This window comes from Drosophila erecta, unplaced genomic scaffold (assembly GCF_003286155.1).
Source record: "Drosophila erecta strain 14021-0224.00,06,07 unplaced genomic scaffold, DereRS2 tig00000126-arrow-pilon, whole genome shotgun sequence".
NCBI classification, from domain to species: Eukaryota; Metazoa; Arthropoda; class Insecta; order Diptera; family Drosophilidae; genus Drosophila; species Drosophila erecta.
Window position 1 is genome coordinate 5,949,369 of NW_020825209.1, and position 27,886 is coordinate 5,977,254.

Consider the following 27,886-nt stretch of genomic DNA (forward strand, 5'->3'; position numbering starts at 1 on the left):
AGTTTTAGAGAATTGCGCCAGAAACATTTAGAGGTATGCCGCTTAAAAATCCGATTAAGGGAAGTTGAGTTATGGAGTTTCGAAATTCAGCCTTGGGCCATTTTTTGAATTGTTTTGATTTTGTACAACATTATTCAACAAAAAAGTACAAAAATTAAAAAAAAAAATTAATTTCTAAATTTGAATGCAGAGTTTTAGAGAATTGCGCCAGAAACATTTAGAGGTATGCCGCTTAAAAATCCGATTAAGGGAAGTTGAGTTATGGAGTTTGGAATTTCAGCCTTGGGCCATTTTTTTAATTGTTTTGATTTTGTACAACATTATTCAACAAAAAAGTACAAAAATTAAAAAAAAAAATTAATTTCTAAATTTGAATGCAGAGTTTTAGAGAATTGCGCCAGAAACATTTAGAGGTATGCCGCTTAAAAATCCGATTAAGGGAAGTTGAGTTATGGAGTTTCGAAATTCAGCCTTGGGCCATTTTTTGAATTGTTTTGATTTTGTACAACATTATTCAACAAAAAAGTACAAAAATTAAAAAAAAAAATAAATTTCTAAATTTGAATGCAGAGTTTTAGAGAATTGCGCCAGAAACATTTAGAGGTATGCCGCTTAAAAATCCGATTAAGGGAAGTTGAGTTATGGAGTTTGGAATTTCAGCCTTGGGCCATTTTTTTAATTGTTTTGATTTTGTACAACATTATTCAACAAAAAAGTACAAAAATTAAAAAAAAAAATAAATTTCTAAATTTGAATGCAGAGTTTTAGAGAATTGCGCCAGAAACATTTAGAGGTATGCCGCTTAAAAATCCGATTAAGGGAAGTTGAGTTATGGAGTTTCGAAATTCAGCCTTGGGCCATTTTTTGAATTGTTTTGATTTTGTACAACATTATTCAACAAAAAAGTACAAAAATTAAAAAAAAAAATTAATTTCTAAATTTGAATGCAGAGTTTTAGAGAATTGCGCCAGAAACATTTAGAGGTATGCCACATAAAAATCCGAATAAGAGAAGTGTAGTTATGGAGTTTGGAACTTCAGCCTTGGGCCATTTTTTGAATTGTTTTGATTTTGTACAACATTATTCAACAAAAAAGTACAAAAATTAAAAAAAAAAATAAATTTCTAAATTTGAATGCAGAGTTTTAGAGAATTGCGCCAGAAACATTTAGAGGTATGCCACATAAAAATCCGAATAAGAGAAGTGTAGTTATGGAGTTTGGAACTTCAGCCTTGGGCCATTTTTTGAATTGTTTTGATTTTGTACATCATTATTCAACAAAAAAGTACAAAAATTAGAAAAAAAAATAAATTTCTAAATTTGAATGCAGAGTTTTAGAGAATTGCGCCAGAAACATTTAGAGGTATGCCGCTTAAAAATCCGATTAAGGGAAGTTGAGTTATGGAGTTTGGAACTTCAGCCTTGGGCCATTTTTTGAATTGTTTTGATTTTGTACAACATTATTCAACAAAAAAGTACAAAAATTAAAAAAAAAAATTAATTTCTAAATTTGAATGCAGAGTTTTAGAGAATTGCGCCAGAAACATTTAGAGGTATGCCGCTTAAAAATCCGATTAAGGGAAGTTGAGTTATGGAGTTTCGGACTTCAGCCTTGGGCCATTTTTTGAATTGTTTTGATTTTGTCAACAAAAAAGTACAAAAATTAAAAAAAAAAATAAATTTCTAAATTTGAATGTAGAGTTTTAGAGAATTGCGCCAGAAACATTTAGAGGTATGCCACATAAAAATCCGAATAAGAGAAGTGGAGTTATGGAGTTTGGAACTTCAGCCTTGGGCCATTTTTTGAATTGTTTTGATTTTGTACAACATTATTCAACAAAAAAGTACAAAAATTAAAAAAAAAATAAATTTCTAAATTTGAATGCAGAGTTTTAGAGAATTGCGCCAGAAACATTTAGAGGTATGCCCCATAAAAATCTGATTAAGAGAAGTGGAGTTATGGAGTTTGGAACTTCAGCCTTGGGCCATTTTTTGAATTGTTTTGATTTTGTACAACATTATTCAACAAAAAAGTACAAAAATTAAAAAAAAAAATAAATTTCTAAATTTGAATGTAGAGTTTTAGAGAATTGCGCCAGAAACATTTAGAGATATTCTGCTTTAAAATCCGATGAAGATAAGTTGAGTTATGGAGTTTAGAACTTCAGCCTTGGGTCATTTTTTGAATTGTTTTGATTTTGTACAACATTATTCAACAAAAAAGTACAAAAATTAGAAAAAAAAATAAATTTCTAAATTTGAATGCAGATTTTTAGAGAATTGCTCCAGAAACATTTAGAGATATGCCACATAAAAATCCGATTAAGATAAGTGGAGTTATGGAGTTTGGAACTTCAGCCTTGGGTCATTTTTTGAATTGTTTTGATTTTGTACAACATTATACACCAAAAAAGTACAAAAATTAAAAAAAAAAATAAATTTCTAAATTTGAATGCAGATTTTTAGAGAATTGCTCCAGAAACATTTAGAGATATTCTGCTTTAAAATCCGATGAAGATAAGTTGAGTTATGGAGTTCCGAACTTCAGCCTTGGGTCATTTTTTGAATTGTTTTGATTTCGTACAACATTATTCAACAAAAAAGTACAAAAATTAAAAAAAAAAAAAAATTTCTAAATTTGAATGCAGAGTTTTAGAGAATTGCGCCAGAAACATTTAGAGGTATGCCGCTTAAAAATCCGATTAAGGGAAGTGGAGTTATGGAGTTCCGAACTTCAGCCTTGGGTCAATTTTTGAATTGTTTTGATTTTGTACAACATTATACACCAAAAAAGTACAAAAATTAAAAAAAAAAATAAATTTCTAAATTTGAATGCAGATTTTTAGAGAATTGCGACAGAAACATTTAGAGATATTCTGCTTTAAAATCCGATGAAGATAAGTTGAGTTATGGAGTTCCGAACTTCAGCCTTGGGTCATTTTTTGAATTGTTTTGATTTCGTACAACATTATTCAACAAAAAAGTACAAAAATTAGAAAAAAAAATAAATTTCTAAATTTGAATGCAGATTTTTAGAGAATTGCTCCAGAAACATTTAGAGGTATGCCGCTTAAAAATCCGATTAAGGGAAGTGGAGTTATGGAGTTCCGAACTTCAGCCTTGGGTCAATTTTTGAATTGTTTTGATTTTGTACAACATTATACACCAAAAAAGTACAAAAATTAAAAAAAAAAATAAATTTCTAAATTTGAATGCAGATTTTTAGAGAATTGCGACAGAAACATTTAGAGATATTCTGCTTTAAAATCCGATGAAGATAAGTTGAGTTATGGAGTTTGGAACTTCAGCCTTGGGCCATTTTTTGAATTGTTTTGATTTTGTACAACATTATACACCAAAAAAGTACAAAAATTAAAAAAAAAAATAAATTTCTAAATTTGAATGCAGATTTTTAGAGAATCGCGCCAGAAACATTTAGAGGCAACATAGAAATCCGATTAAGATAAGTTGAGTTATGGAGTATACAAGTTCAGCCTTGGGAAATTTTTTAGTTCTTTTGAATTTCTGCAACATAATCACATCAAAAAAAATGACAAAAAAATTTAAAAAAATAAATTTCTCAATTTAAATGACCTCAAAGTCTGATTAGGATAAGTTACTTGCGTGCTTAGTCTCAACATTCTAGCTTTTGTAGTTGCTGAGATCGAGGCGTTCAGACAGACACACGGACGTGGCCAGAAGGACTCGGCTATTGATCCTGGTCAAGAACATAATACTTGATATGGTCGGAAACGCTTCCTTCTGCTGTTACATACTCTTCAACGAAGCTAGAACACCCTTTCACTCTACGAGTAGCGGGTATAAATGGAAGAAAAAAGAAAATGGGAAAACGACTGTTGTAAACCAGAGCTGCTCGCTCCGTGAGTGACCGCTGCAGGTACGAGCGAGTATCTGCGGCCTTGCGAGCAGTGCACATTTTTCTATAAAATATTCATTAACCCGATATTCATTAAAATGACGCCGCCTCGTTAGGGTTAATGGCGCCAGTGGCCCCCAGTCGGTCGCCAAGCGCCACGTAATTACATGGGCGGAGGTTGTGCGACTTAAGGGGGTGGAAGGGCGGAGGACGAAGGGCGCGGGGCGAAGGGCTAACGGCGTTGGGTGGCGATGGGTGTCTGCGTCTGTGCTGCGCCCCTCCTGCTATGTAGGTCAAGCATCCGCGATCCTGGAGTCCTGTCGCCTCCAGAACGCATCCGTAGCACCGCTAATCCACTTGGACACCCTCAACGCCCCGCGAAGGACGCTCCGCCCCGCCGCCCCGCGATGGGCGGGACATTCAGCGAAATGGGTGGCAGACAAGCCAAACATATCAAATAGGCACAATTACGCACACATTGGCAACCCGGGAAAAGTCTGGGCTCAGCTCACGTACGTAATATTCAACAGCCGCGTGACCTCTAACCTTAGCACCGCGGCGAATGCAAAGGGGCTGGAATCAAAAATTGGCAAGTTGTCAGACGGCAATTGATCCATTACCTAGCTGCTTACCACGCTATCTGCAGTGAGCGAAATAATTCGTTCTGAACTGGAGTTGGATAATGCTCCGCAGGTTTCTGTTTCACATCGGATTCTATTATTTGGGAAATCGCCATTTTGAGCTTGATGTCATTCCCTCGCTGCTTTTGCTGCTTCGACTCCTGGACTAATTTACTTTGGAACCTCTGCGTTTATTTGAGGCAAATGTACCATTTCAATTATTCAGGCCGCGCTGTTGTTCATTTGTATGCCATTTTTCGTGGAGTGTAGCCCGCCCCCGGCCCGCCCACGGCCCGCCCCCTTTCGGCCGCCCTTATCCATATGCAAACAGCAGCGACAACACAGCATGCACAAAGAATAAAGTGGCAACAGCGACAAGTTTCGAGTGTTGGCCTCGTGTTGACTTTTGTGAAAGGTGTGACAATATTTACAATGTCTTGTTAATTGAATTTAATGCGTCCCCCCTGAGTGTGTGTGTGTGTGTGCGCGTTTGTACGTGTGTGCTTGTGTGTGGAGGCTTCCCTTTATATATGCCGTGCATAGCCGCCTCACTCGATCCGCCGAGTGTTTGGGTAGGCAACAAAAGTTAATTCAAATTATTAATGGACGATTTGCGAACACTTTGCGCTCGAATGCGGGCAATGAAAATTCGTTGTCATCGCATCATGCGGTTGATTTGGCTGTCACCTTCGAGCTCCCTCCCCAACAGAATCTTAAGCCGGGCTTAAAGGCGAAACCGGAGGGAATGGTTCCGTAACTCCAGCGGCGACAAAAATAACACAGCGACACTCAAATTCGGTCAAAGAAAACCTGGGGAATTCCGTGAAAACACGTTCAACCAAAGCCATGCAAGCTGATTGAACGAGAGTTGAATGGCTCGTGCTATAAAGAGCCAGTATTTCCAGTAATAGTGGGAAATCGCTTCTGCGTGTCGGTAGCCATGAGTATGTAGAAGTTACTAGTGAAAAGTTAACCCATACATACAATTCCTATGCAGCCTGAATAAAATATAACTATTTTGTTGAAAGCTTTAGAATGAACTTTGATATAAATTTATTCATATTATTCAGTCTTGGCAAGTTGAGCAACAGATGGCGCCATTTAGTTCACATTTATTCTTATTCATCATTGTAATTTGATACGAGTATTACATTTCCTTCTGTTAAATTTTAACAGAGGGTTTTGTATGACTGCGTATATGAATACAGATAAAAGGATAGGGTAAATTAAAAAATGCAATATATTGGCATGATTTGAAATGATTCAAAGTGTAAACTTGATTAAGAACGGCATTTTTGTTTTCAGCTCTTGTGTATCTGCTGCAACCAATAAACGAACAATACACATTTTAACGAGGTAGAGTGTTCTGATAATTAATGAATTAAAAGTAATTATACAGTCGACAAAATAACTCAATTTTAAGAACCTTATTCATACCACCTACGTGCCGCGCCCAAATTTCACCCATGACAATGTCTTCATCATTAATTGTTAAAAACATTAACAATATGGGATTATTTAGTTTGCTCTTGCCATTATTTCAGTTGAAATGCAACTGAAAAGTTTAAATTAACCTATTGAGTGCATGCAAATTCACTTAGGTAGCTGTGACATTTAAGCCGCAATGAATGTAATTGAATTCAATGTATTTGGCTGCCAAATGGTATTAACATTTCGTATCAGATTTCCGACCTAATTTTTTAAGCTAATTACATGGTTAATTAAATTTCATGCAGGAGAACATTATTATAGCATACTTTTACGGCTGCCTGAAAGCCAATTGCATACTTTTGTGCGGCCAATGTTGACTGACAAAAGCTCGAAGGGCTGTTAAGCGCAGCTTCCCCACACCAGCCGTCAGGTGGTGCTATCGTGCCGCAGTACGCGCCAGTGGCAACGCGTCGTATGAGTAATGCGCGGCGACTGCGAGCCATTGAGGCGGGGAAAATTCCCTGGAATGCGACTGCAGTGCGGCAGACAGTGCGCCTATGGCCAGCCAATGGCCGATTGGCAGGCTGACAGATGGGCGGACTGGCCAAGCCGCCCAATAGATTAACCAAACGATCTCGCACTGCATTGATCGCATGCCGCGGGCATGAATAAGCCGATAAGAGGAGCGTCCTCGATAAGGAATGCGGGCAGCGGACGCGCTGATTCCTCCGTGGAGTGGAAACGGAAACCGCGACGCGAACCTCCACGCTTCTTGGCCGCTGCAAGGGGCCTTTATCTGGGCTAGAAGCGGCCGAGTGTGCCAAGTGCCGGGCTTATTGGGCCATAAGGCGCAAATAGGCTCAATAATTGCCCGATAAGAAGCTTCCGATCGGAAGTGTCAAGAGCTCTCGTCGAACCGATCGGCTGGGCTAACAGTTCGCTATCGGCGATGGTGGCAACAAGCCCCAACCCTTTGAATTTTCCGGTACAACACTTTAGTTGTTTATACAACTAGAATCTAATCGAAATTTTAGCGAAGGCACACTTTCGTGGTTTCCCTTGCCAATAACTGTAAGCTATCTGAATACCAGAATCTCCCAAGAATATACCTTGTATATGTTTTAGATTTCTAAAGATGGAATACAAAAAATAAAATAAAATAATGCACACCATTTTTTGTCTTTTCTAAGTTTATTTTGCACAAACTTACAACTAAGCACAAGAATGTCTGTACGATACTTCGCTTCGTTTTCATTCACAATCGTTTCATGTTCGTTCACAATCACTAAGAACTATTCAAAAAAAGTACTTAAAATAAATCACAGTAGATTTAAGCATTTTTTTGTTTGTGGCTGGTTTTTGTTGGGCTTTTGCTGGCGAGTTTATCTGGCCGTTTCACAAATAAATACGTATAAATACGATATTGATATACATAAATAAATAAATAAGTTACTACACATAGAGAAAAAAAGGTCCATATTCTAGATGGTAAATAAATAGTCGAGTTGGCACTGGGCCGAATGGAAAATGGGCTTAAATGGAGTGGATTAGATTGGTTTGGCTTGGCAACTGGAATGGAAGGCGCTCTAATACTTAATACTCAATACTCATTACTCATTACTCAATACTCAATATTCAATAAATAAATAAATACTAAAGTACGTGTCTAAATGGCATTCGACAAAAATTCTTCGTTCTCGCCCGCTCGATTGGTCGGGTGGTCCTCTATTTGGCTTGGAAGCTGCAGAGCTGGAAGGCTGCTAAGCTTGGGAATGGGCAGCTGTAAGTACTCGCTGTAATACTGGAAGGGCGTGGAAAGGATGTGGGCCCGGCTCAGCTCAGGACTCCCTGGAGCCGCCGTCCGAGCTGAAGCTGCCGCCGGATGCGTTCGAGGAGCCCACGTCGAGCATTTCCGAGCTGCCCGCCCGCAGGCCGCTCGCGCCAGTTGCGTGGCTCGCCGACAGGTGGCGCCGCTCGGCGCTGTTGCGCCGCGGACGCCGCAGGACGCGGTGCAGGGTCTTCCACACATTGTCCAGGTACTGGAAGTACAGCTCCTTGCTGACCTTCAGGTCGCGCTGGTCCGCCTCCGTGGATCCGTTGGCGGGCGTGTGGAAGCTGAGCCGCTCCTCCATCGCCTGCCGGCTGACGCGGCTCAGCTTGGCCCCATTGCTGTTCGGGTAGGAGGCGTTGATGGTCGACTCGATCTCGCAGAGCATGTAGCGCGCGCTGACCAGCAGGTCGTGCAGCTCCTTGGTGACCGCCTCGTTGAGGCTCTTCTGCTGATCCTTGCGGAACTTGTACTGCGCCCGGCCCAGGTACGAGAAGCTGCCCACGAAGGTCTGCATGTGGCGGTACCAGGTCTTCAGCTTCACCTGCGAGTGGGAGATGGAGGAGAGGAGGAGAGTGCTCGTCAGTCACTGCTGCTGCAAGTGCTCCCAGTGCTGCGCAGCTGGGAAGGGCATGCAAATGAGGCGGGCCGACTGGAAACTGGTCTGCGCCGCCCAGGGCGGAGCAGGTCCGCTTCACTCTCTCGCCGCCTTGCCGCCTTGCCGCCTTGCTGCCTCGGCTTGGATCGCTCAACTTACCGCACTTGTGGGCCTCGTCATGTTCGGCAGGAACTTGTACTCGCGCTGCCAGTGGGGCAGATTGCCGTACTCCAGGGTGGCGCGGCGGGTTATGTCTTGGTACTCGCTCATCGTGATGTTCCGCAAGTTTTCGAGGTGCTGCAAGGGTGGGGAGGGAATCGATGAGTAATGCATCTTGGCTGTGCGACAGAACACAGAACTAAATGCAGCATACGCGGCTGCCCAAGCAGCTGTCCTGCTCAACAGTCAACAGTTCACGCATCGCATAGATGTATCTATGTATCTCAGCAGCAAAGCTCTCATTTGACTGAGTGCTGCTGCTTGAGGTAGGTTGCTTCCCGCCTCGAAGCCAAGTGACGTACACCTTTTGAGGTAGGTCACCAGCGCCCACGCGGACTTGGACAACATCCCATCCCCGCTTACCTTGCGCTTGATCACCCGTCCCTGGCTGGCGCTGCTGTCGCTGAGGCTCTCGTCCGCCGTGTAGGTTCCTCCGCACGGGTTCTCCCACTCCGGGATGTCTGACTTGCTGGCGAAGAGGCGCAGGTTGTGGCTGCGGGCGTGCCGCGTCCTCTGGCGGCGCATCTCCCGCCTGGCGGCCCGGATGGCCGCCTGGGCGATCTCCTCGTAGCTGCTCTCGCTGAGACTCGTATCACTGTCGTAGCTGCCCTCGCCGAAGCTCTCGGCCAGGCCGCGATAGGGATTCACATCGAAGGCGGGCAGGAAGTCGCCGCCCGCGGATGACGATGAGGAGGAGGAGGAGGAGGAGGAGGACTCGTCGTAGGCGTAGTCCAGCGCCACCTGGTCGCGCAAGTGGCGCGCCTGGGTGCGTGGCATCACGGCGGCCAGTATCATGATCACGAGCAGCGCTTGCCGGCTGCGGCTGCTCCAGCTGCTGTGTGTTTTCGCGCTGCTCCCGCTGCTTTGGCTCTGTGGGCTGCCTGCAAGTGGCGGAGATGGTGGATGCGTTAGTTCGCTTCAGTGGGGAAGTGGGCGGTGGGCGGTGGGTGTGGCGGAAGTGCGGGCGTACCGTTTAAGCTAAAGGCTGGCATTGCGCCTATCACTAACTAGCACTACACTAACTGGGCTAACTGGGCTGACTGGGCTGACTAGCTGGCTAGCTGCTGGCCAACTATCACAATCGCTTGCTGCTGCTGATCCACGTGTCTCCCGCTCGACGGCTGATGGCTAAGTGACTGCCGCTGCAGCGGCGCTCGAAAATTTGTAAGCCGCCAGCCGCCTGACGTCGCTCACGCATGCCACTGCCACTGCCACTGCCACTCGTCTGGACTCTGCTCACTCTCCATGCGATCTCCCAATCCCAATCCCAATCCCAATCGATCGAGAGTGCGAGTGCGAGTGCGCGTGCGAGTGCGAGCGAGAGCGTGGCGGCGAGCGAGTGAGTGAGCGCAATTACAGCAGCCGACGCTCGAGGCCTTGAGCAGAAATTGCTGCCATGGCTTTCGAGCGTTTGTCGCGCTCTCAAAGTCGCTCGTCTCTCGCTCTCTCGGCCGCCTTTGGCTGAATTTCACCAGAAAGATTACTCATAGGTATTTGGGTTTTTTCGCCTTTTCGGATATCGGCTTGGGTTCCGATTCACCATTTCCATTTCCACTTCCATTTCCGACCTGACCAGACCGGGCCACCCCGCCAGACGCTCCCCAGACGTCGCCGTCGCCGCTGGCGCTGGCGTCGCCGCTGGCGTCGGCGTCGGAGTCTGCGGCAAGCGATGACGTAGCCAGAGCAGCGCGCACCACCCACCGCACAGCGCCCGCCGCGGCACTCTCGACCTTTGAATAATTGCCGCTCAGCAGACCGCTCGCGCCGCCGACCAATGGCAAGCGGCTGTTGTCGTAGGTCGGCGACTTGATAACGACGTCGGCGGAGCTGCCGGCGGTTCTGCGGTTCTGCGACTGCGATAAGGCACGTGCCAGCTGTTGTTGTGGCCCAAGTGGATCAGCTGCCCAAGGCCAGGAGCACCAATTGGGCGCTGGTCGAGATGGTGGCGAAAGTTGCGCGCTGCCTATCTGCTAGGTACATATGTATCTACAAGATAGCTGTGCAGTATTGCATGCGTTAGCTCGACAAGTGACAACTGGGTTTCACAATCTACAAGTATCTGCCGGAGAATGGGCACTTGGCGCACCAACTCTAAGCAGCTATTTTCATAAATGCTGCTCACAATTAACCCGTCTTTAATTGAGCCCCTTTTGGAGGCAACGCCGTCGCACCTTCGCCTACTCCACCTTGCCATTCACCAGCGTGGCATTAGCGCCGAAGCCGATTATTAACAGTTCGATCACTCGCCGTCCGGAGTGGGGATTCACCCCACGAAGCCCACGAAGCCCAGCAAGCCCAGCAAGCAGAAGGCACTAGTACACTAGCTGCCAAATTGCCAAACTGGCCAACTTGAACACACAGCATTAATCATGGGAACCGATCGAAGGTATTCCGTAATGGGCAGGCCATCACCTTTTTATAAACCATTGCGAAACGGCGTGTGGGGAAAGTTATCTTCCAGCTGGGAAAGCGGTGATCTAATTGCGCCCTTCGCACCTCGCCAATCAATACTCACTGTGAAGTCGCATTTTCGGGGCCGGATCACGTTCTATTTTGGCACCATCCATAATGCTGCGATGCCAGTCCTCACTGGGAGATCAGTCGGATGCAATGGGCTACTCTGCTTTTGGTCTACTGCTGTTCCGGTGCCGCTTGGTGCGCTATCTTTCCTCCGATGGCTGGGCTCACAAGCCGGACAATTAGCATTGGCGTGTGTCTAAGCGAAACTGATTCATGGTCTCGGGTCGTCGCATAATTTTATATTTATACCCAAATCGCCGGCGCTGGCTGCCGCCTGTGAGGCAGTCCCACCAGCAGCAGCGGCAGCAGCGGCAGCAGCAGCAGCAGCAGTCGCTGCCTCCGCCGGCGGCGCAGTCGGCGCTACCGCTCGCCGGGGCAGCAGGATAGCTGCCCGGCTATCTCGCCGTTGCCCCGGCAGAGCGGTGTGGCAGCAGCGGGCGGCAGCGCAGTCGACGGTACGCGGACGTCAATGGAGTCGCCGAAGTGCCGTCGTGCGAAAGAATCGCCATCGGACGTGGGGAATCCAAATCGGAGTCAGAAGTGCGCGCCACGCTTATAATTATTATTGGATTATTTGATTTGATGATTGCCCAAGCAGCCAGCTCCCCCACCCCCACCCCCACCACCCCCATCATATTTATATATAATCAATTGCGTATGTAGTTGGGCGTCAGCCACCCCACCTGAACTCCACCTCCCCCACCGCCTCCACCGCCTCCACCGCCGCCAGTGGCTCCCACACACAACTCTCGAGCCGGGGGATTTTTCTTTGGCCCTCGATGGTGTGCGTAAGTGTGCCTCGTTCATGTGTCTCATTATACACACCATCGCATTGTTTGTTGGCCATTGAGGTTTTGTTTGCGTCACAATGCCGCACCACTGCCTCCGCCTGCCCCGTCGGGTGGGGGGCGTGGCAGAGCTAGTTTTTTGGCAGCGGTGGGGCGGTGGGGCGGTGGGGCGGGGGGTGTGTTTTGTTGCCTCAATGCGAAATTAATTGCATTGCTCGCGGACCGGGTTCAAAAATCATGTTTTTCAACAGCGGGGGATTTTTTGGCCGGCGACCAAGAGGCCATGGGAAATTTCGGGGCACGCCAATGGAGAGAGATCTCTGGGTCGATCATCCCCACGTGTGTGTGTGCGTGTGTGCCTCTGGAAAGAGGAGATGGAGCTGGTGATAACGGCCACTTGGACAGCACGGCATTCTCAATGAAAGCTGCGGCCCAGTCAAAGTATCTCCCAGTAAAGTATCGCCCACATATTAAGTAGCCAGCAATTAAAGCCCGCTTCTTTCGATCTCCTGTGTAGTCCCACCACTGAGTGCTGCTCCACATGCAGCTTAGTTCACCACTATTTGCGCACAACCCGAAGTCAACCAGCCAAGTGTAAGCCAACTGCGCTTCCGCCAAATCTTTCCATGGCCCCAAAATCTAACCCGTAATTAGATCATCTGCCCAAAGTGAAGGCAACTGACGCACTTTGCTGTTGGCCGGCCACCGAACTGGGAACTGTGAATGGACTTCTCCACAGTGCGGCGATAGCTCACAGTCCAGTCGGTTGGCCAGCTCCAATATCTCGCCGAGATCGCACTGATTTACGACCGCAAGAGGTACCACGTATACCCTATACCCCATTGCGATCCCCAATAGTTTGCTCTTTGCACCCTCACTCATCGACGAGCCAAGTCGTTGAAAACATTTGTTCTGGGTGGATGACGCGCTTGTTTGTTGGTTTCTTCTTTTTTGTGTGAAAAGACGATAGCGATAAGGAAAAGCGTGGAAAAGTCGACGGCGCACAAGCACGCGGCCGATCGATAGCGAATCATATCACAGTTTTGCCCCACTGTGGCAGCAGAAGTTTTGATTCAGAGTAATTGAGCCAACTTTTCCACTGAACTCTCATCGCCACGCGCCGCCAGAGGCTGAACTTTGAGGGAGTTCACCTCGCAGCCTCGCAGTCTTCGCTGGGTGTTGACTAATGCCGTTCCATGGATGAATAATCGGTGCGTGGCACTCCGTGGATATGGTCCACTTGGCGCTCGGCGGACACATGAATGGGCGGCTGACTCAGACGCAATTGAGTCGATGGGCAGATCTAGTCTGCAGTGTCTTGGGCTTAACTTGTGGTATCGGGATACCAGGTTGTGATATCAGCTTCTTTGACTGACCGCTGGTAAGGCTACAGAAAAGATACAGTACACCAAGAGAGCACTTGCAAGTATAAATAAACCTTTAAAGCGGAAAATAGCAGCTGGGCACGTATATAGCCTCATTAGGAGCTTGTTATCAACGGCACCAGCGACACGACACCCTGACCTATCAATTAATCCGCTCAAGCACTTGTTGCACTAGTCTCAGGTGTAATTAGGACGTATTAACTGGGCCAACACGCAGGCGAGGGATACCTGCCACATTCAATATCCAATTAATCCAAGCGGCTCCGTCCAGCTGGCGCTAAATTTAGACATTGCCATTTGGCGTTCCACTGACGTAGGCGTCGTGTTCCGTGACGTTGGCGACCCCCGCCCATCGCCAGCGAGGGCATGGCCAGCCCCACGAAGACCCCCGTCCAATCGCGAATTTCGCCGTAATTGCCATTGATTATCGGTATCAGCCGGCGCAAACAGTCGATCCACCCTGATTCCCTGATTCCCTGTTGCCTTGTTGCCTTGTTGCCTCGCTGGTGTCTGGAAATCGGGGGGCTAATGCGCTGCCCTCGCCGCGATTTCTGTCGAGGATTATTGATATAGTAGGCGGGGTGGCAACACAATTGAAATCGCCCGCTTATCACCCTTTGGACAACCCTTTTGGGGGTTGGCTTGGGGTGGGGTATGCGGCTAAGTGGGTGGGCGGCCAGCGGTTAGTCATGGGGGCTCGGGGCAGCCGGACATTAATCCCAGATCCAAGGCGCGATGATTCAGCGGGCAGCTAGCCAAGGATGGGCCGCCAATGGCCAATGTGCAGACAATGAAAGCGTGTGGTATTTCGATTAATTTATTTACTAATTAGTGGGCTACCACAAACTAAGCCCAGGCTCATTGACAATAAACAATTTCTGCGCAATTTGGCTTTAGATATTAGGTGTTACACATTAAATGTTAGCTGTTATAAGTCACCTTATCGGGATTTTCCAGGAGTCATCCATCACTTTTAATGCCGCGAGGCGTACGATAGCACATCGCATTAAAAGTTAGTAGCCTCATTAATTATAGCTTGCAGAATGAACTATTTACTATTCATGTGAATGAAGTAATACTACAATAATGCACTAGAACTAGAAATTAGAAAACATAATTCCAAGTTATATGACTAGTTTTCCCTTTGCTCTATGACTAATTGTTCTAGTTTGCGTGGAATAATATTTTGCAACATATTCATGACACGTTGTTAAGCGTAATGTTATGCAAATAATATGTAATACATTATTATTAAATTATTATTAAGCAATCCTTGGGCAAAGATACTTCTCCCCACAGATTCAGCTGGCATCCGTATCCGACCGTATCCGCCTGGGGCCAACTCATCGCGACAAGAATTTAGGCACTCCACTCACTTCATGAGTGGCCCCCGCTGACGGTAAACTCCACTCGAGCTGCGATCTTGGGATCCAAGTTTTTTGTGCCCGGCTGCGAGTTTGGCGCTCTTACACATCGCGAAAACACTTCCGTTTCGGCATTGGGTCGTCAAACAAAAAGGGAGGGAACTCAGTGGTGATGCGGCTGCCAAAAATAAATTCGCAGTTTGCATAGGCGCCATGGCCTTGCCCCATTTGCCCCAAGCTGCCCCGCCAGCTGCCTTCGAAGAGCAGAAAATATCCGGCGAACTGGGAGCAGAATCGCCGGCCAGCGGAGCAAACAACAAGTGTTTGTGTGGGTCAGTGTTTTGGCACTGCTTTGGACTCGTTTGGATTGCCTTTCCCAGCAATTGATGAGCAATTAATGTTTTTGTTTTCGCCTGCTTTGCTTCTTGGCCTCTGCCTCTGCCTTTTGTTTTTGCTTTTCTTATTTTTTTGGTTTTTTTGGCCAATCGGAACGGCATTCCGAAGATCTGTCTCAGCCGCTTGGCTTCTGTGGCGGCTGCCACTTGCAGTGCGATTTCCTTTTCGAGTGCTGCGAGTCACTTCGATGGCTCATTTCGGGTGTATCCGGGCTTAGCCCTATTAAGCGACGCCAGGCGATACCCTAATTGGCCAAGAGACAGCCCGCCACTATCGACACTTTGTATACTCTTACTTTGTGTCACTGAACTTTGAAGATTACGCAAAGTGCCGCTTTTCTGACAGAGAAGGTTTTGGCTTTTAGCCAAATAAGGGTGTATTTACTGCGTTTGTCCATCCACTTGCAGTGTAATCTATGCCTCGCCGAAGCTGCAAGCTGCAAGTTGCAAGTGGCAAGGGATTGGGTGTTGCCTCGATGGCTGTCTCGACTTGCGGCGTTTTCTTGAAAGTGTTCCGTGTCTCGTTATTGAAATTGCAATTCAAGATTCCACACGTACACGTAGCTCCAACCCCCTGCCCCACCAGCCACCTTCCACCTTCCACCAGCCACAGCCGAGCCATCCAAACGCGTCCACTTGATTTACATACGAGAGGGAATGGCAACGGCAACGGCAACTTTGGCTCATAAAAAGCGCGGCGGAGTTGGGTCTTAAAACAACCTGACCATGTCGTGCCGTGCCTGCATTTCTTATTTATTTATTTTTTGATTATTTTCTTTTTCTTTGTTTTGCTGGCGTTTTGTTTGGTTTTTTGCGATTTTTTGCACGGCGACGGCGGCTGCTTCAAATGTCACTGAAAAGTTGGCCAAAATATGACCCAGAAATCGGAGCGGGACCACCGGGGGCAGGGTCGTCGTCGAGCTGAGACTGCTGGGCGGCGGAGCAGAGGCTTTTCTTTTCCTCTCTTTTCCCTTCTCTGGGGAAAAGTCACTGCTGTGGCGGTGGCTATTTTCCGGCTCCCACAGTCGCTGTCGCTCGCGATTTGATTTCTTCAATCTACCCTGTAGATGGCCTCAAATCAAGGGTATATAACACTATCGGGTCGCCTAATTACTGCCCATAAGCACACAAATTATATCTTTGATTCGCGCCCATTAATCATTTGAGACCTTTATTTTGAGTGCCTCGAAATATTTCCGTAAACAAAAGTTTGCAGATGAGTCAGCCGGGTGCCACACTTTGCCGAAAATCGTTTCGTGATAATAATAATGAACGCTTATCGAACCTAATCGTAAAGTTACAATCTAAACTTACCACACGCCTAATAAGGGTGTTAATGAATTCTTTATAATTGTAAACGTACTAAAGATAATTACATCATAATTTGATAAATATCATAAATAGATAAATCCAATACTCAGCAATGCATTGAAATAAAGATTATTATGACCATCTATTTGCATGCACCAAAATGTATACTTCAAATGCATTTTCCAGCTGAATAGTCTGAAGAATCTTTCCACAGGTTTCTCTCCTTGTCTTTTTCTGCAACTGCAACTGCAACTGCAACACTGCCACTGGCGCAGCAGCAACATCGGGAGCAGCTTCTTGTTGTTAATTTGATGTGGCACATGTAATGAGGCTAATGAGGTGGGCCACTGCAACTCGATCAGGGCTTCGACTTCGACCCAGCCCTAGATAGAGAATATCCCACACCCCATGCCACCATGCCACCATGCAACCATGCCTCCATGCCCCATGCCACCATGCCACTCCAGTTTGAGGCAGCCTGATCAACTTGTTGTGGCTTTGGTGGCATGCAATGACCACCATCAAAGCCGCACTGAGATCACGTCGTCGCTGTGTTCTGTTGTCCAAGTTGTGTGTTGCATGTGCTGCCTGTGTTTTGTTCTCCGCGAAGTGGACAAACCGACAGCCGGACAGCCGGACAGCCGGACGGACGGACATTTGTAAGTAGCCAAGTGCAAATGTATCGATTTACAGCGCAAACAACTCGCCCGGCAAATGGAGCATCTGAAACGGGAACGGGAACGGGAACGGGAACAGCCATCCATCCCCATGGATCGGATGGAGTAGCATCTGCCAGGAGGACCAGGCGGGGGGATGCCAGGCGGTTGACAAGATGCCAATGCAGCAAATGCGCTTACAATGTTGAGGAATCCATGTCTGGGCAGACGACTGCATACTGAACACTGGACACTGAACACTGGACGCTGGACACTGGACAGTGGACACTGGACACTGAGCCACTGAACCCAGCCGACAATTAAACAAAATTTGATACAGCCAACTGAACTTGGAGGGGAACGGGGCGGTTTTCAGGGGTTCAGGGGTTCGGGGGTTCGGGGGTTCGGGGGTTCGGGGTATTAGTGGCATTTTATTTCGAGGTTTTTGAACTGCTGCCGCCAATGTTGCAGCTCTGGCAAGAAACAAAAAGAAAAGACGAGTCGAGTGTCCGCGCATAATTGCCAAGGGGTTTCCACCTTCGTGTTTTCTTCTCTGTTTACTTACTTTTCTTTTTGCTGGCCCACGCAAAAGGGGCTCAGGGGGAGTGGCGGGCTAACTGCCTTGGACCTGGTCGTTTAGCAGTCAATCAATTAGCCAACTAAACTGCCTGGCCGACTTAGCTCTCCGCTGATCACGATGCATGATGATGATGATGATTCAGATGTTTCCATTGGCGTCAATCAATAAGCGGCTAATTAAAATGAACCCTAGTCCCAATCCGAGTTGGCAAACTGCAGCCAGACGAAGCTGGTTCCGGAAATTGGGGCACTGCCGATGGGGCAGGGGCATGGGGCAGGGACTATGGTAGCAGACCATGGCCAATTATAACCATGGCAAAGCGGGGCGTTGTGCCAAAAATAAACCCGGCGCACTCATCGTTTCCTAATAACCCAATTAAAGAGCGTGCGAACGACCTACGCAATGAACTTGGCCCAGGTGAGATATGCGTCATGTGTAGATGACGCCACGGAGCTGGCTTTTCATTTCTTTGGGCTTCAATTTGGCAGCCGTGGCGGGAAAAAAACATACAACAAATGAGCTAAGCTTTCAAACACGCGCCGCCTTACTCGTGACGTCACAAGCCGCGAAGCGTCTTGACCCACAAAACATTGGGGGAAGCAAACGGGTAGCCACGCCAGATAATCGTGGGCTAAAAATAGAAACCAGTCTTGGCTGGAAAACAATCAATGGCCCCTAATGAGCATGGAAAACCGTGGCTCGCAAAGATCACCGGATCGTGTTGGTTAATCCCCACCTGACCATTTGGCCGACTATTTTTAGAGCGGGCCAGCACAAAATTTCACAAGCCTGGCTTTAGGAAAACCCTAACCTAAGTCAACCTGGCATCAAGTAACGCAAAAACCACCGCCTAACCAATGCAATTCAATGCAATTCAATTCAAATCACTTGCTTGCAGCGCACAACTGAATTTCACAATGTATCTTGTATCTTTTCACAATCAGTATCTTGAAAACCCCCAAGATCACCCACACACATGCACTGCTCGAAATCAAACACGCTGACGTAGCCGGCCGCCTTTAAAACATGAGCTGTCCCAAGTCGCGCGCGGAATTGTGGGGTAAACATCGATCGGCGACCTTTGTAAATCACCGCGGCTTGGGGTGGCGATAGAGGCGGTGGGTTGGGGGTGGCGCTGGAGCGCCAATGACGTCAAGGCACGCGACTCGCATTTGTTAATTGGAAGCGCGCCGCCAGGTGAGAAGCCAACTCAGCGCGCAGCAAATCCAAGCCCCCGCAAAAAGCGCCGTGTGTCGCTATGCGGGGCAACCACCTGATGAGTCAGCGGTGGTTACGGGCTTATTGGTATGGGTAGGTGGGCAGTGTTATCACACGGCTACACGGCGAGAAAAGGGAACGGGCGGCCATCGCAATCTAATCGAAACTCACTTCCAGTGCGAAATTTTCACAGCAAACCAATTAACCAATTAAATACAATTTAATGTATGCCTAGTATCAACAAATTTGATGACAGTTTGATGGTAGTCAAGACACTTGCAGCTGCGGAGTACTTAAGATCTCCATAATTGGGTTTCCAGTTGGCACCATTTGGATAGAATTTCCTTCGTACCCTTTAAGTACAGCAAATAAACTTAAAGTGTGCTGTAATCTACAATCAAGCTGCAACTAAGGCCGCTGCAATCTTATCAAAATTCTGGCCAACATGATCGCTTCTTGGCCAGGCTAAGCTTAATGATTTAACTGCTTGAAAATTAGCTGTAATGAAATTTCCCATATATCGTTATATATCACATAGCGCCGCTCCTATCTCATCGCGATAGCCGCTCCTTTTCTCGCGGTGCAGCGCGCTTCAATGCGCCACCTGTTGCCAATGCAACAAGGTCGTTCGGTGTTATCACTGCCCCTCTTATCGCAGCACACGCCCCCGTAACGGAGGCTCGTCCTACTCCCACTCCCACTCCCAGTCCCAGTCCCAATCCCATTTTCATTCCCATTGCTTAATTAACTTATTTGACATTTCATTTACTCGGAGCCGCAATAAGTTTAATTGGGCAACACGACAATCAATTGCAAATGCCAAGTGCCATGTGCCAAGTGCCAAGTGCCGCTGCCAGGTCATAAATCGCCGCAATCCGCATTCAATCTATTTAATTGTCGCCGCTGACGCACGATCACAGGTGGATGCGTCAATCTGGAAAGTGGAGCGGATGGGGGCCATCCACTGGTAACGGTAACGCACCTTTTCGGCCTTTTTCGGCGTAACCATCCAAACATCCAAGCAAAACTAAGGTCAAGAACTCAACAAATGGGTGGCTGATAACGAGAGCACTCGAAAGTTCCAATCGCTGGACATGATCGGAAGGCTACCCTAAAAATGGGTATCTTGGGCGCCAGGCTAACGGCAATTTCGAAATGGAAAGCAATCGTTTGTATCTGTATCTCGATTAGGGCATTTCATGCCCGCGGCAAACGCATTCCAAACTCTTTCGTTTCGTTTTGGTTAGATTTCATTCTTTGTCTTTGTCTTTTCCTGTTTCTTTTTTTGGTTTTTTTGGCATTTCGCGGGCTGATGAAATAAACGAGGTAAGAACAAAAATGCGGCCATAAATAAACGCTTTGATCGGATTTTTGGCAAATACTGCGCTCTGCTTTTAATTTGTATGCATAAATAATAATTATGAGTGTTTCTCGGAATCATTTGCAAAAGGGATGCAGTATTGGATCATCATCATATTGGATCGATCGATCGATCCAGCGATCCAGCGATCCAACGATCGATTGGCTAAACTAGGGTTCCGGGAATGCATGTGGGCGTCATCGAGCTGACTCAGCTGGGCTCATCTGCTCCTGGTTTCCCAGGATGCCCGGCAATTCGTGGCGAGTACGGAAAACATAAGCGCAGATATTTGAAATGCGAATGCGACAAGATACAAATGGCATCTCTCAGATCAATACAGCTGCTGAACTGGAAGCCGCCTTATTGAATCTAATCATCTAAAAATGATATGAAATTATGTTATAAATATTTTATGACCCCCAGCAGCAACAATAACAACAATGGATGGGGCCAATCAAGCGACAACAACAGCAGCAACCACATAAATATCACGTATTTTAACGCTGTTTTCGGATCGTTTTCTCATTCTTTTCTTATTTTCTTCCTTTTTTAATCTTTTTTGGTGTTCGTTTGTGGCGGCTTTTGCTGTTAATCATTTTGTGGTCTCCACCGTTGTTGTTGTTGTGGCTGTTGCTGTTGTTGCCGGGTATCGTCGAGTTAATCTTGTTAAAACAAACCGTTTCAATAAATACAGCGATAATGCAATTTTAATGCCATTAAGATGAGCACCAATTATGGCCAGCACCAGAGAATCAACTATGGCCAGCTACCCTTTGTGCTCCCCGCGATCCTTTTGGCCCATTTCATTTCATCTTTGGCCGCAAAATCATTTGCGAATCCTTAAAGCGGCGACGGCAAAAGTTTTACATCCCAACCCACATGATTATCGGGCGATACCCTAACTTCTTGGCGGGCCAAACTCTTGCAGTGATTCAGTTGGCGCTCTTTTAAAAGGTATCAACCAATTACTTTATGTTTGCTTCATTTATGGTAAATATAAATAAATAAATAATACAAATAAATAAATAAATAAATTAATAAATATATAATACAAATATTTTGTAAAACCGAAATCTTTTCGACTTCAATGGTAATTTAAAAGTAAGAGCAATTTTGCGGAGACCTTGTGAGAGGGCACTCAGCAGTCGGCGCGTTAGCTGGACGCACTTCCTCCTGACCTCGCCCCATCCTGCTCCGACTGCGACTGGAGGCGGGCGGCGGCTCGATAGGGTTTCGGGGATTTGGGAAAGGGTGGTGGAAAGGGTGGAGTGGAGCATTGGGGGATTGGGGATCGCTGCCATATCCATCTCTGGTGCGTCTTGTGCGCAGGCCGCGCTTAATCCGCTGGCCGAGTTTGACAGACTCCGCGAGGGGGCGGTGGGGGCAGCGGATTGTTTTTTATTGTTTATTTAACATTTCTGCGCTTTTATTTCGCGCTGTCCGCGCTCCACCGCTCCACCGCTCCACCGCTCCACCGCCCCCCGCCGCATCCCCGCCACTGTCTGTCCATCGAACGGATCGCCGGTTTCGCTTTGTTGTTGCTGTTCCTTGCATTTTCATTGTTCTTTATGATGCTCATTTAAAATTCAAGCTTTGTTTCATTAAGAAACACGTTCGTCCCAGTCCCAGTCCCAGTCCCAGTCGCAGGCCCCAGTTGCCAGTTGGCAGTTCCCAGTTCCCAGTTGCCCCGATCCCCGGCTCCCCTCCTGGAATCACTTCCCCACCCCACTCCGCCTGCACTCCTCGTCGGTTCACCGATCTTGGCCATTCCTGGGCCAGCGCCAATTTCGACATTAACGCCGCCGACGGCGCTACGCAGCTTGTTAACGTTTTTTAATGCCCCGATTCAAAGGTTAACAATCAGACTGCGACTGGGAATGGGAATGGTACTGCGAATGGATCTGGGTATGGGTATGGGTATGGGATGTGGAGCTGTTGATGGCGGAGGCCATTGATAAGCCGGCGCTCATTAAAGATGCCAGGAATTTTCACAGCTCTCCCGCCCTCCGCTCATTCCGTGCTAATCCCGCGAGCGTGTCAAAGAGCCCTCGACTCCTCGACTCCCTGATTCCTCGCCCTCGTCCTCATGCCACAAATGTGCGATCCTTACAGCTGTCCTTGCCGCTGCTTCTTTCACTCGATCCCCTGGCAGCTGAAACACTTTGGAGGTCGAGCGAAAATGATTTGTACAATTTTGTAGTACATAATTGATTTCGTTGAGTGGACGAGATTGGGATCAACAAGTAGGGATTGGGAGGGCGTTTACCAGCATCCACCAACGCCGGTGGTCAAAGTTCGAGTGGATCTGGAGCAGGGCACCTGCTATAACTGGCCATAACTACGATCACCCAATCTGCGCCAGTCTAATAGCTCAATTCGCAGTGCCATAAAAGCCAAAAGGCCAGACCGACTTTGGATGTCCATCCATCCATCTTGGACACTTGGACTCGCAGGGCGCGTCGTAAAAATAAAAGTCATTGACTCAATTTTGGAAATGCCTCACACACGACGACAGCGAACATCCCCACGAAATAAAAAAGGGGCAGAAGGCAGAAGGCGGAAGGCAGAAGGCAGAAGGCAGAAGGGGGGCGTGCCAGCAGGCGCTTGTGATTATCCTTTCGCACGTTCGGCGTTGCTTAACAAATCATAAATATGGCCCGGGCTCTGTTATTGATGGTGGTCGCTGGACGCAAAGGGAAAAAACCACAAAGCAGCGCTCCAAAGAGCTGGCAACATCAGCAGCAGGGGGAGAAAGATCAAGAAACGAGAACCAGGTTTCCACCTTTTTTATGGGGGCCCCCAGCTTGAGTCCAACTGGAAGACCAGCACCAGCACCAGCACCAGCACCAAGACCAAAAGCAAGACCCAGTCGAAGTTCCAGCACCACCGCGCCCCACCAAAGGCTTCAATCATTTAATAAGCGCTGCCTGCCAGGTTGTTGCTTGTTTGGGCCACGACAAAAGAAGCCTTCCGCCATGTTATTAACTTATTCATAACAATAACGAGAGCAGCACGGATACCGAACGGCGGACGGGGCAGCACCTCCTCCTCCTTGTACTCCACATCCTCCTATCCTGCTATCCGCCAGTTGTCTGCGTTTCTGGGAGACTTCCACAGAGACACTCGCCCAAGCCTCCCACAGATCTATGCACACATTCATAGATCTCTGCCAGACTTGGCAGCGTATCTCTTCGGGATCTCATTCCTAGCCTCGTGGGCTGATCTCGGAGCAGGATCCCTGCGTCCCAGGACTGAACACGAAACTAGGTCTTCTCTCTGGCGACGGGAGTGGAGTCGGAGCAGGCATGGGTCCAGTCTGCTTTCTGCGTGTGGTGTTCTCAACTTGAAGGATTTGGCAGAAGGTTCGCGTCACGACGAGATCATTCTGTTGGGATTGCTCATCAGTGGGTGGCACCGTCAACCGGATGGCAGTACTCACCTCACCCGCTTGTGGGCACAGTTTTGGACACAGCTTGGAGCTACCCAGCAGTCGACCCATTTCACAGCCCATCCTGCCCAAAGCACTGACCCTGGCATCTGCACCAGCCTGCTCCTCCTCCGTTTGCCGCCGCTGGTGGAGCAGCCACTGCGTCCTGGGGTCCCTCAGGAACTCATCGTTGTGGATGAGCCGCTCCAGCTCGGCAATGCCGCGACACAATCTCCGCTGGTGGCTCAAACAGCGAGCCAATCCCGCGTTCACCCTGCTGATCACTGACGAATTTGGCATCCTATTGCAAGGAGATGGGGAATATGTTGACTCCAAAACAAGAAAAAATCACAATAGTTGTGGGGCTCGCTTCGAGTGTTCCCAGCACGCCTCCCTGATTGGGGGCTCCGGCATATTTGAGCAGTGAGTGTGCCCAGCGCTTGGCAGTTCATCAATCAATCGCAATGTCGATGATGAGTTATGATCGGCGCAGAAAGCGCCTCCAGGAACCACAAGGCGGCATGATTGGGGGTTGATCTGCTGGGGGGCAGCTGGGCAGTAATAAAATCGCATTGTCTTAGCAATTCGAGGGCTTCGATTTCGAACACAGGACTCTGGATGCCCTAATTGCTGGCACTCAGCTGGGAAAATGCGTGTGTGTTAAAGTCACGACTTATCAGACAATAAAAGGGAAGCCAAGTGAGAGACACTTGATCTTTGCTCTATGCCTAGACCCTCAGTCCCGCAGTCCCTCAGTCCCGCAGTCCCTCAATCCCTCAATCCCATTTCCAATGGCCATCACCTACCTATGTGTACAAAGTATCTGCGTGTGTGTACTCGCATATCTGGGCTGGCCCATCTCTGCTGAGCTGCGTTTTGGCCGCAATTTATCACACGCCACTTGTAGCCGGTTTTTGATCTAATAAAAACTGTCAAAACGTTTGCAGGATGCTGGGAAAATATTTACACGGCACACAAAGTGCGGGAACGAGAGAGTGCGAGTGGGAAAGGGAAGGGGAGGGTGCAATGTGGTGTGGGATGGGCCCGAAACAGTTAGCAGCGAACAAAGGGCCCAAAGGATCGCAGATCGGAGATCAGGACGCAGCAGCAGGTCAAGCCTTGGGCGGTATGACACATCAGGAATGAGCCTCAGAGATTTAGACATTAAAGGACCCACACAGCTGATTGTGCCGATCCTGGTGCATGGTGTTCCGCCGCATCGGCTGCCTATTGAAAAGATGAAAGTGAATTTCCCTCTTGGCAGCGGGAAAATGCCGAAGAAAAGAATGCCTTGCAGTCGCTCAATTGAAATGAAATGAAGTGAAATGAAGTGAAATGAGCGTGGAGCGTTGAAGAGTTCTGGGCGGCCAGTGCACGTTTAGATATTTTTATGGAGTTCCCGGGAACTGTCGCTGGCTCCGTCCACATGGGCCACATGGTCGCCGACTGCTCCTCGTTCTGTCGAATCTCGGAATGTTTCTATTAACACGGCCCCGGGCATTGTTCCGCCGCTCTCGGGATCCGTTTCTACTTGCCGCCAGTGGGAAAACTGGACTCGTCCCGACTGAAACGGAAACTGAAACTGAAACTGTCAACGCCGAAGCCCAGTGGAGAAAAATGTCACCAGCGCTGCATAGTTGAGCGTAGTGAGACGTCAATTCGGCGAGCATTTCCTGTCCAGCCACCAGCGCTGGAGCTGCCCCATCTCCGCCAGCTGCAGACTCTGCCCCTCCAGGCGCGCACATTGCTCAATGTCAGGGGTTGCACAAGCGAAGAAGAGCCGTTTTGACCTTGCCGCCGGTTTAGCAGCCGCCAAAGGGAGCTTAGCCAAAAATGTGAAATAAAAATAAATACAATGAAAACGCCAAAAGGTCTTTGGGGCCTTGCGAAACGCGGCGATCGTAAAAAACGGTTAAGCACTTGATTTATGGGGTGTTATAAGGTGTTAGACCTGCCCAGGTACGACTAAGATACAGATACAGACACAGATACAGATACAGATGGAGATACATATACAGATGGAGATACAGATAGAGATGCCAGATGAGAGTGTAACAAGAAAGGCAATTCTGAAGTTCACTTTCCGAATTCGTTGCGATTCGTAGGCAGATCTATTACAATCAAGAGTCATATACAAAGACACTTGCCTTGCAGCGGCTTTAAGGATAACAGGTTCCAGGTGGATTAAGTAATCAGCAGATCATGAGAGGGGGGTTTAGCTATGAAATGATCATGCCATTGCATAGTTCTAGGCTTGGCGGGGCTAATTTTCAAGGGAAGCGTGTCCGATCGCCACGCCCTCTTATCGCCACCCAGTCACGTCGCCGTAATCGGATGATAAGCGCAATCGGCGCCTAAGAGGCGGCAAGGGTTCGGAATGGGTATCTGTTTCAGGTTCAGTTTCAGGTTCAGGTTCGCTCGAATTAGATATAATTAGGTGCGAGTGCAGGCAGTCACGGCAATCGGAAATCAGCAGTTGCAGCGACAGGGGCAACAATAAGCACAATGATGATGGCCAAAAGAGGAAGTTAATCCGTGGCCATAATCGCAGCATAGCGCCACAGCATGAGGCAACAGCATCCACTCGCCCCTCCGCCAGCCGATCCCCTCCAGCGGAGGGGCTCCATTGAAGTGTCAGCAGTGCCACACATCGCTGGGTTCCCCTCTGTGCGTCGGCGAGGGTGTCTCCGATGGTAATCTCGGCCTGCTCCACTCCACGCTACCCTGCAGATGCGCACGGGTCCACTGGAGTCGCCGACCAACTGGCCATGTGTGTGGTACGCTGAGGCGAGACCCAAAGTGATTATCAGTTCGTTTGCTTATCAGCTATGTTAATTAGTGAGTTGATAGGACATCTGAGCATGATGAAATGTTGTGCTGTTCAAATTCAACGAATTTTGCGGAGTTCGCAAGCAAAATCCATATTATTTGGCAACATTTAAAAGTCAGGGCATTTGCCGTGCGATTCCAGCTGCAACCGTCGATGGCCAACTCCGGCAGACAATGCCAATATAAATATTGTGTAGCACTTTAACATTTAACAATACGACGGCGGCAACAACAGCAACATGCGATTGCCACAGCAACAACTGCACAGAGCCATAATAAACGAACAATTACGCTTTCATTTTGTTGGAGCTGCAGCCTGGCCCTGGTACTGCCGCAGTTGCAGGTCTCCATCTTGGCTAGCAGTGCCACATGGGCCTGCCCCGCCCCCACATTCCCCACCAGGGGGCACAGCTCCGGAGATCGTTGCTGCAGCAACAGCAGCAGCAGCAGCAATTCATGTGGTATTTTGTGCGACTCAAACAGCAGGGAGTCAAAAATTTCGCACAAAGGCTCGAAAAAGCCACTGATAAGAGGGACTTGCAACAAAGGAACTGGAACTGCAGCAGCAACTGCAACACGTCGGCCAATCATGGGAAGCAAATCGCTGTTGCCTAGCAAAGGATGCAGTCCCAAAAGGCAACTGTGCAGTTTTTCCAGCTCGCCAGTTGTCTAAGGCCAACTAATTGCGGGCGGCACTGATTACTCATACGCCCCCATGCCGCACGTACAACATGCACCGCTGCCACTTCCAACTTCCAACTGCCGTCCAACTGAGATGCCGAACAATGACGGGCGGCAGCAACACGCGAGGAACATGGCACAAACAAGACAAGAGGCCGCAAATATTTGTTAAACTTGACACCAAACAAAAGAATTTTACCGAAGGATTTGAATGAACCCAAAAAGCGAACAATGTAAGCGCTGCGGCACCGCTGGAATGCGGCGGAGCTGCGCTCGGTGGTGCGGTGGTGCGGCGGCTCAGTGGTGCGTGGCCACGAGGAGGCGAGGAGCCGCACCAGGATGGAGCAAGACGGCGAGGCAGCAAATCAAACACAACAAATCGCCAGGCAAGCACCGAAATCAAATTGTACAGCCAGGCAGGCCAAGTCCAAAGGCACAGTGGGGCAAGCAGTGCGTTTCCATCTGCCAGTAAATACTATTTTTATCTCGGGAATATGGTAAGGTATGGTATGAGCAGCTCAGACAGACCTTCAACCTTTGGAAAGTAGTCTATATAATATGAGATACAAGGCATTAGGCAGATTCCAACCACTGTGCCTGGGGAGCTTGGGTTTTTTTGGGTCCTCCAAGTGCTGACGCGCGCCGATCCTGGGCCGCCGCGTCGGTCGCCAGGAGCTCGGATCTCTGGCTGGGAAGGGATGGGATGGTGCCTAAACCTAACGCAGTTATCAAAAGCGTTGAATTATGGCCGCGTTCGGGCTGCCAGCTAAATGAGCAACACGTTGCTGCTGCTCCTGCT

The 27,886-nt window shown here is 48.0% G+C and overlaps 2 protein-coding genes across 3 annotated transcripts; both read right to left on the bottom strand.

The window, feature by feature from the left end:
• Window positions 1-7,106: 7,106 nt before the first annotated feature.
• On the bottom strand, window positions 7,107-11,140 carry LOC6550276. 2 transcript variants are annotated; one of them, XM_015155290.2, is made up of 4 exons: window positions 9,544-9,789; window positions 8,937-9,454; window positions 8,514-8,651; window positions 7,107-8,300 (listed from the first exon to the last, which is right to left on the bottom strand). In XM_015155290.2, the coding sequence occupies exons 1-4, from the start codon at window positions 9,563-9,565 to the stop codon at window positions 7,767-7,769; spliced, it is 1,212 nt and encodes a 403-aa protein (XP_015010776.1). In that variant the 5' UTR covers window positions 9,566-9,789; the 3' UTR covers window positions 7,107-7,766. The 2 variants fall into 2 exon arrangements, with proteins under 2 accessions (XP_015010776.1, XP_026837827.1); XM_026982026.1 differs by lacking the exon at window positions 9,544-9,789 and adding an exon at window positions 11,089-11,140 and having other exon boundaries at window positions 7,392-8,300.
• An 11,941-nt stretch (window positions 11,141-23,081) lies between these two features.
• Window positions 23,082-23,982, bottom strand: LOC6550277. Its single transcript, XM_001977607.3, has 2 exons — window positions 23,590-23,982; window positions 23,082-23,535 (listed from the first exon to the last, which is right to left on the bottom strand). Exons 1-2 carry the CDS (start codon window positions 23,875-23,877, stop codon window positions 23,356-23,358), a joined length of 468 nt encoding a protein of 155 aa, XP_001977643.1. The 5' UTR covers window positions 23,878-23,982; the 3' UTR covers window positions 23,082-23,355.
• Between the last annotated feature and the right edge of the window lie 3,904 nt (window positions 23,983-27,886).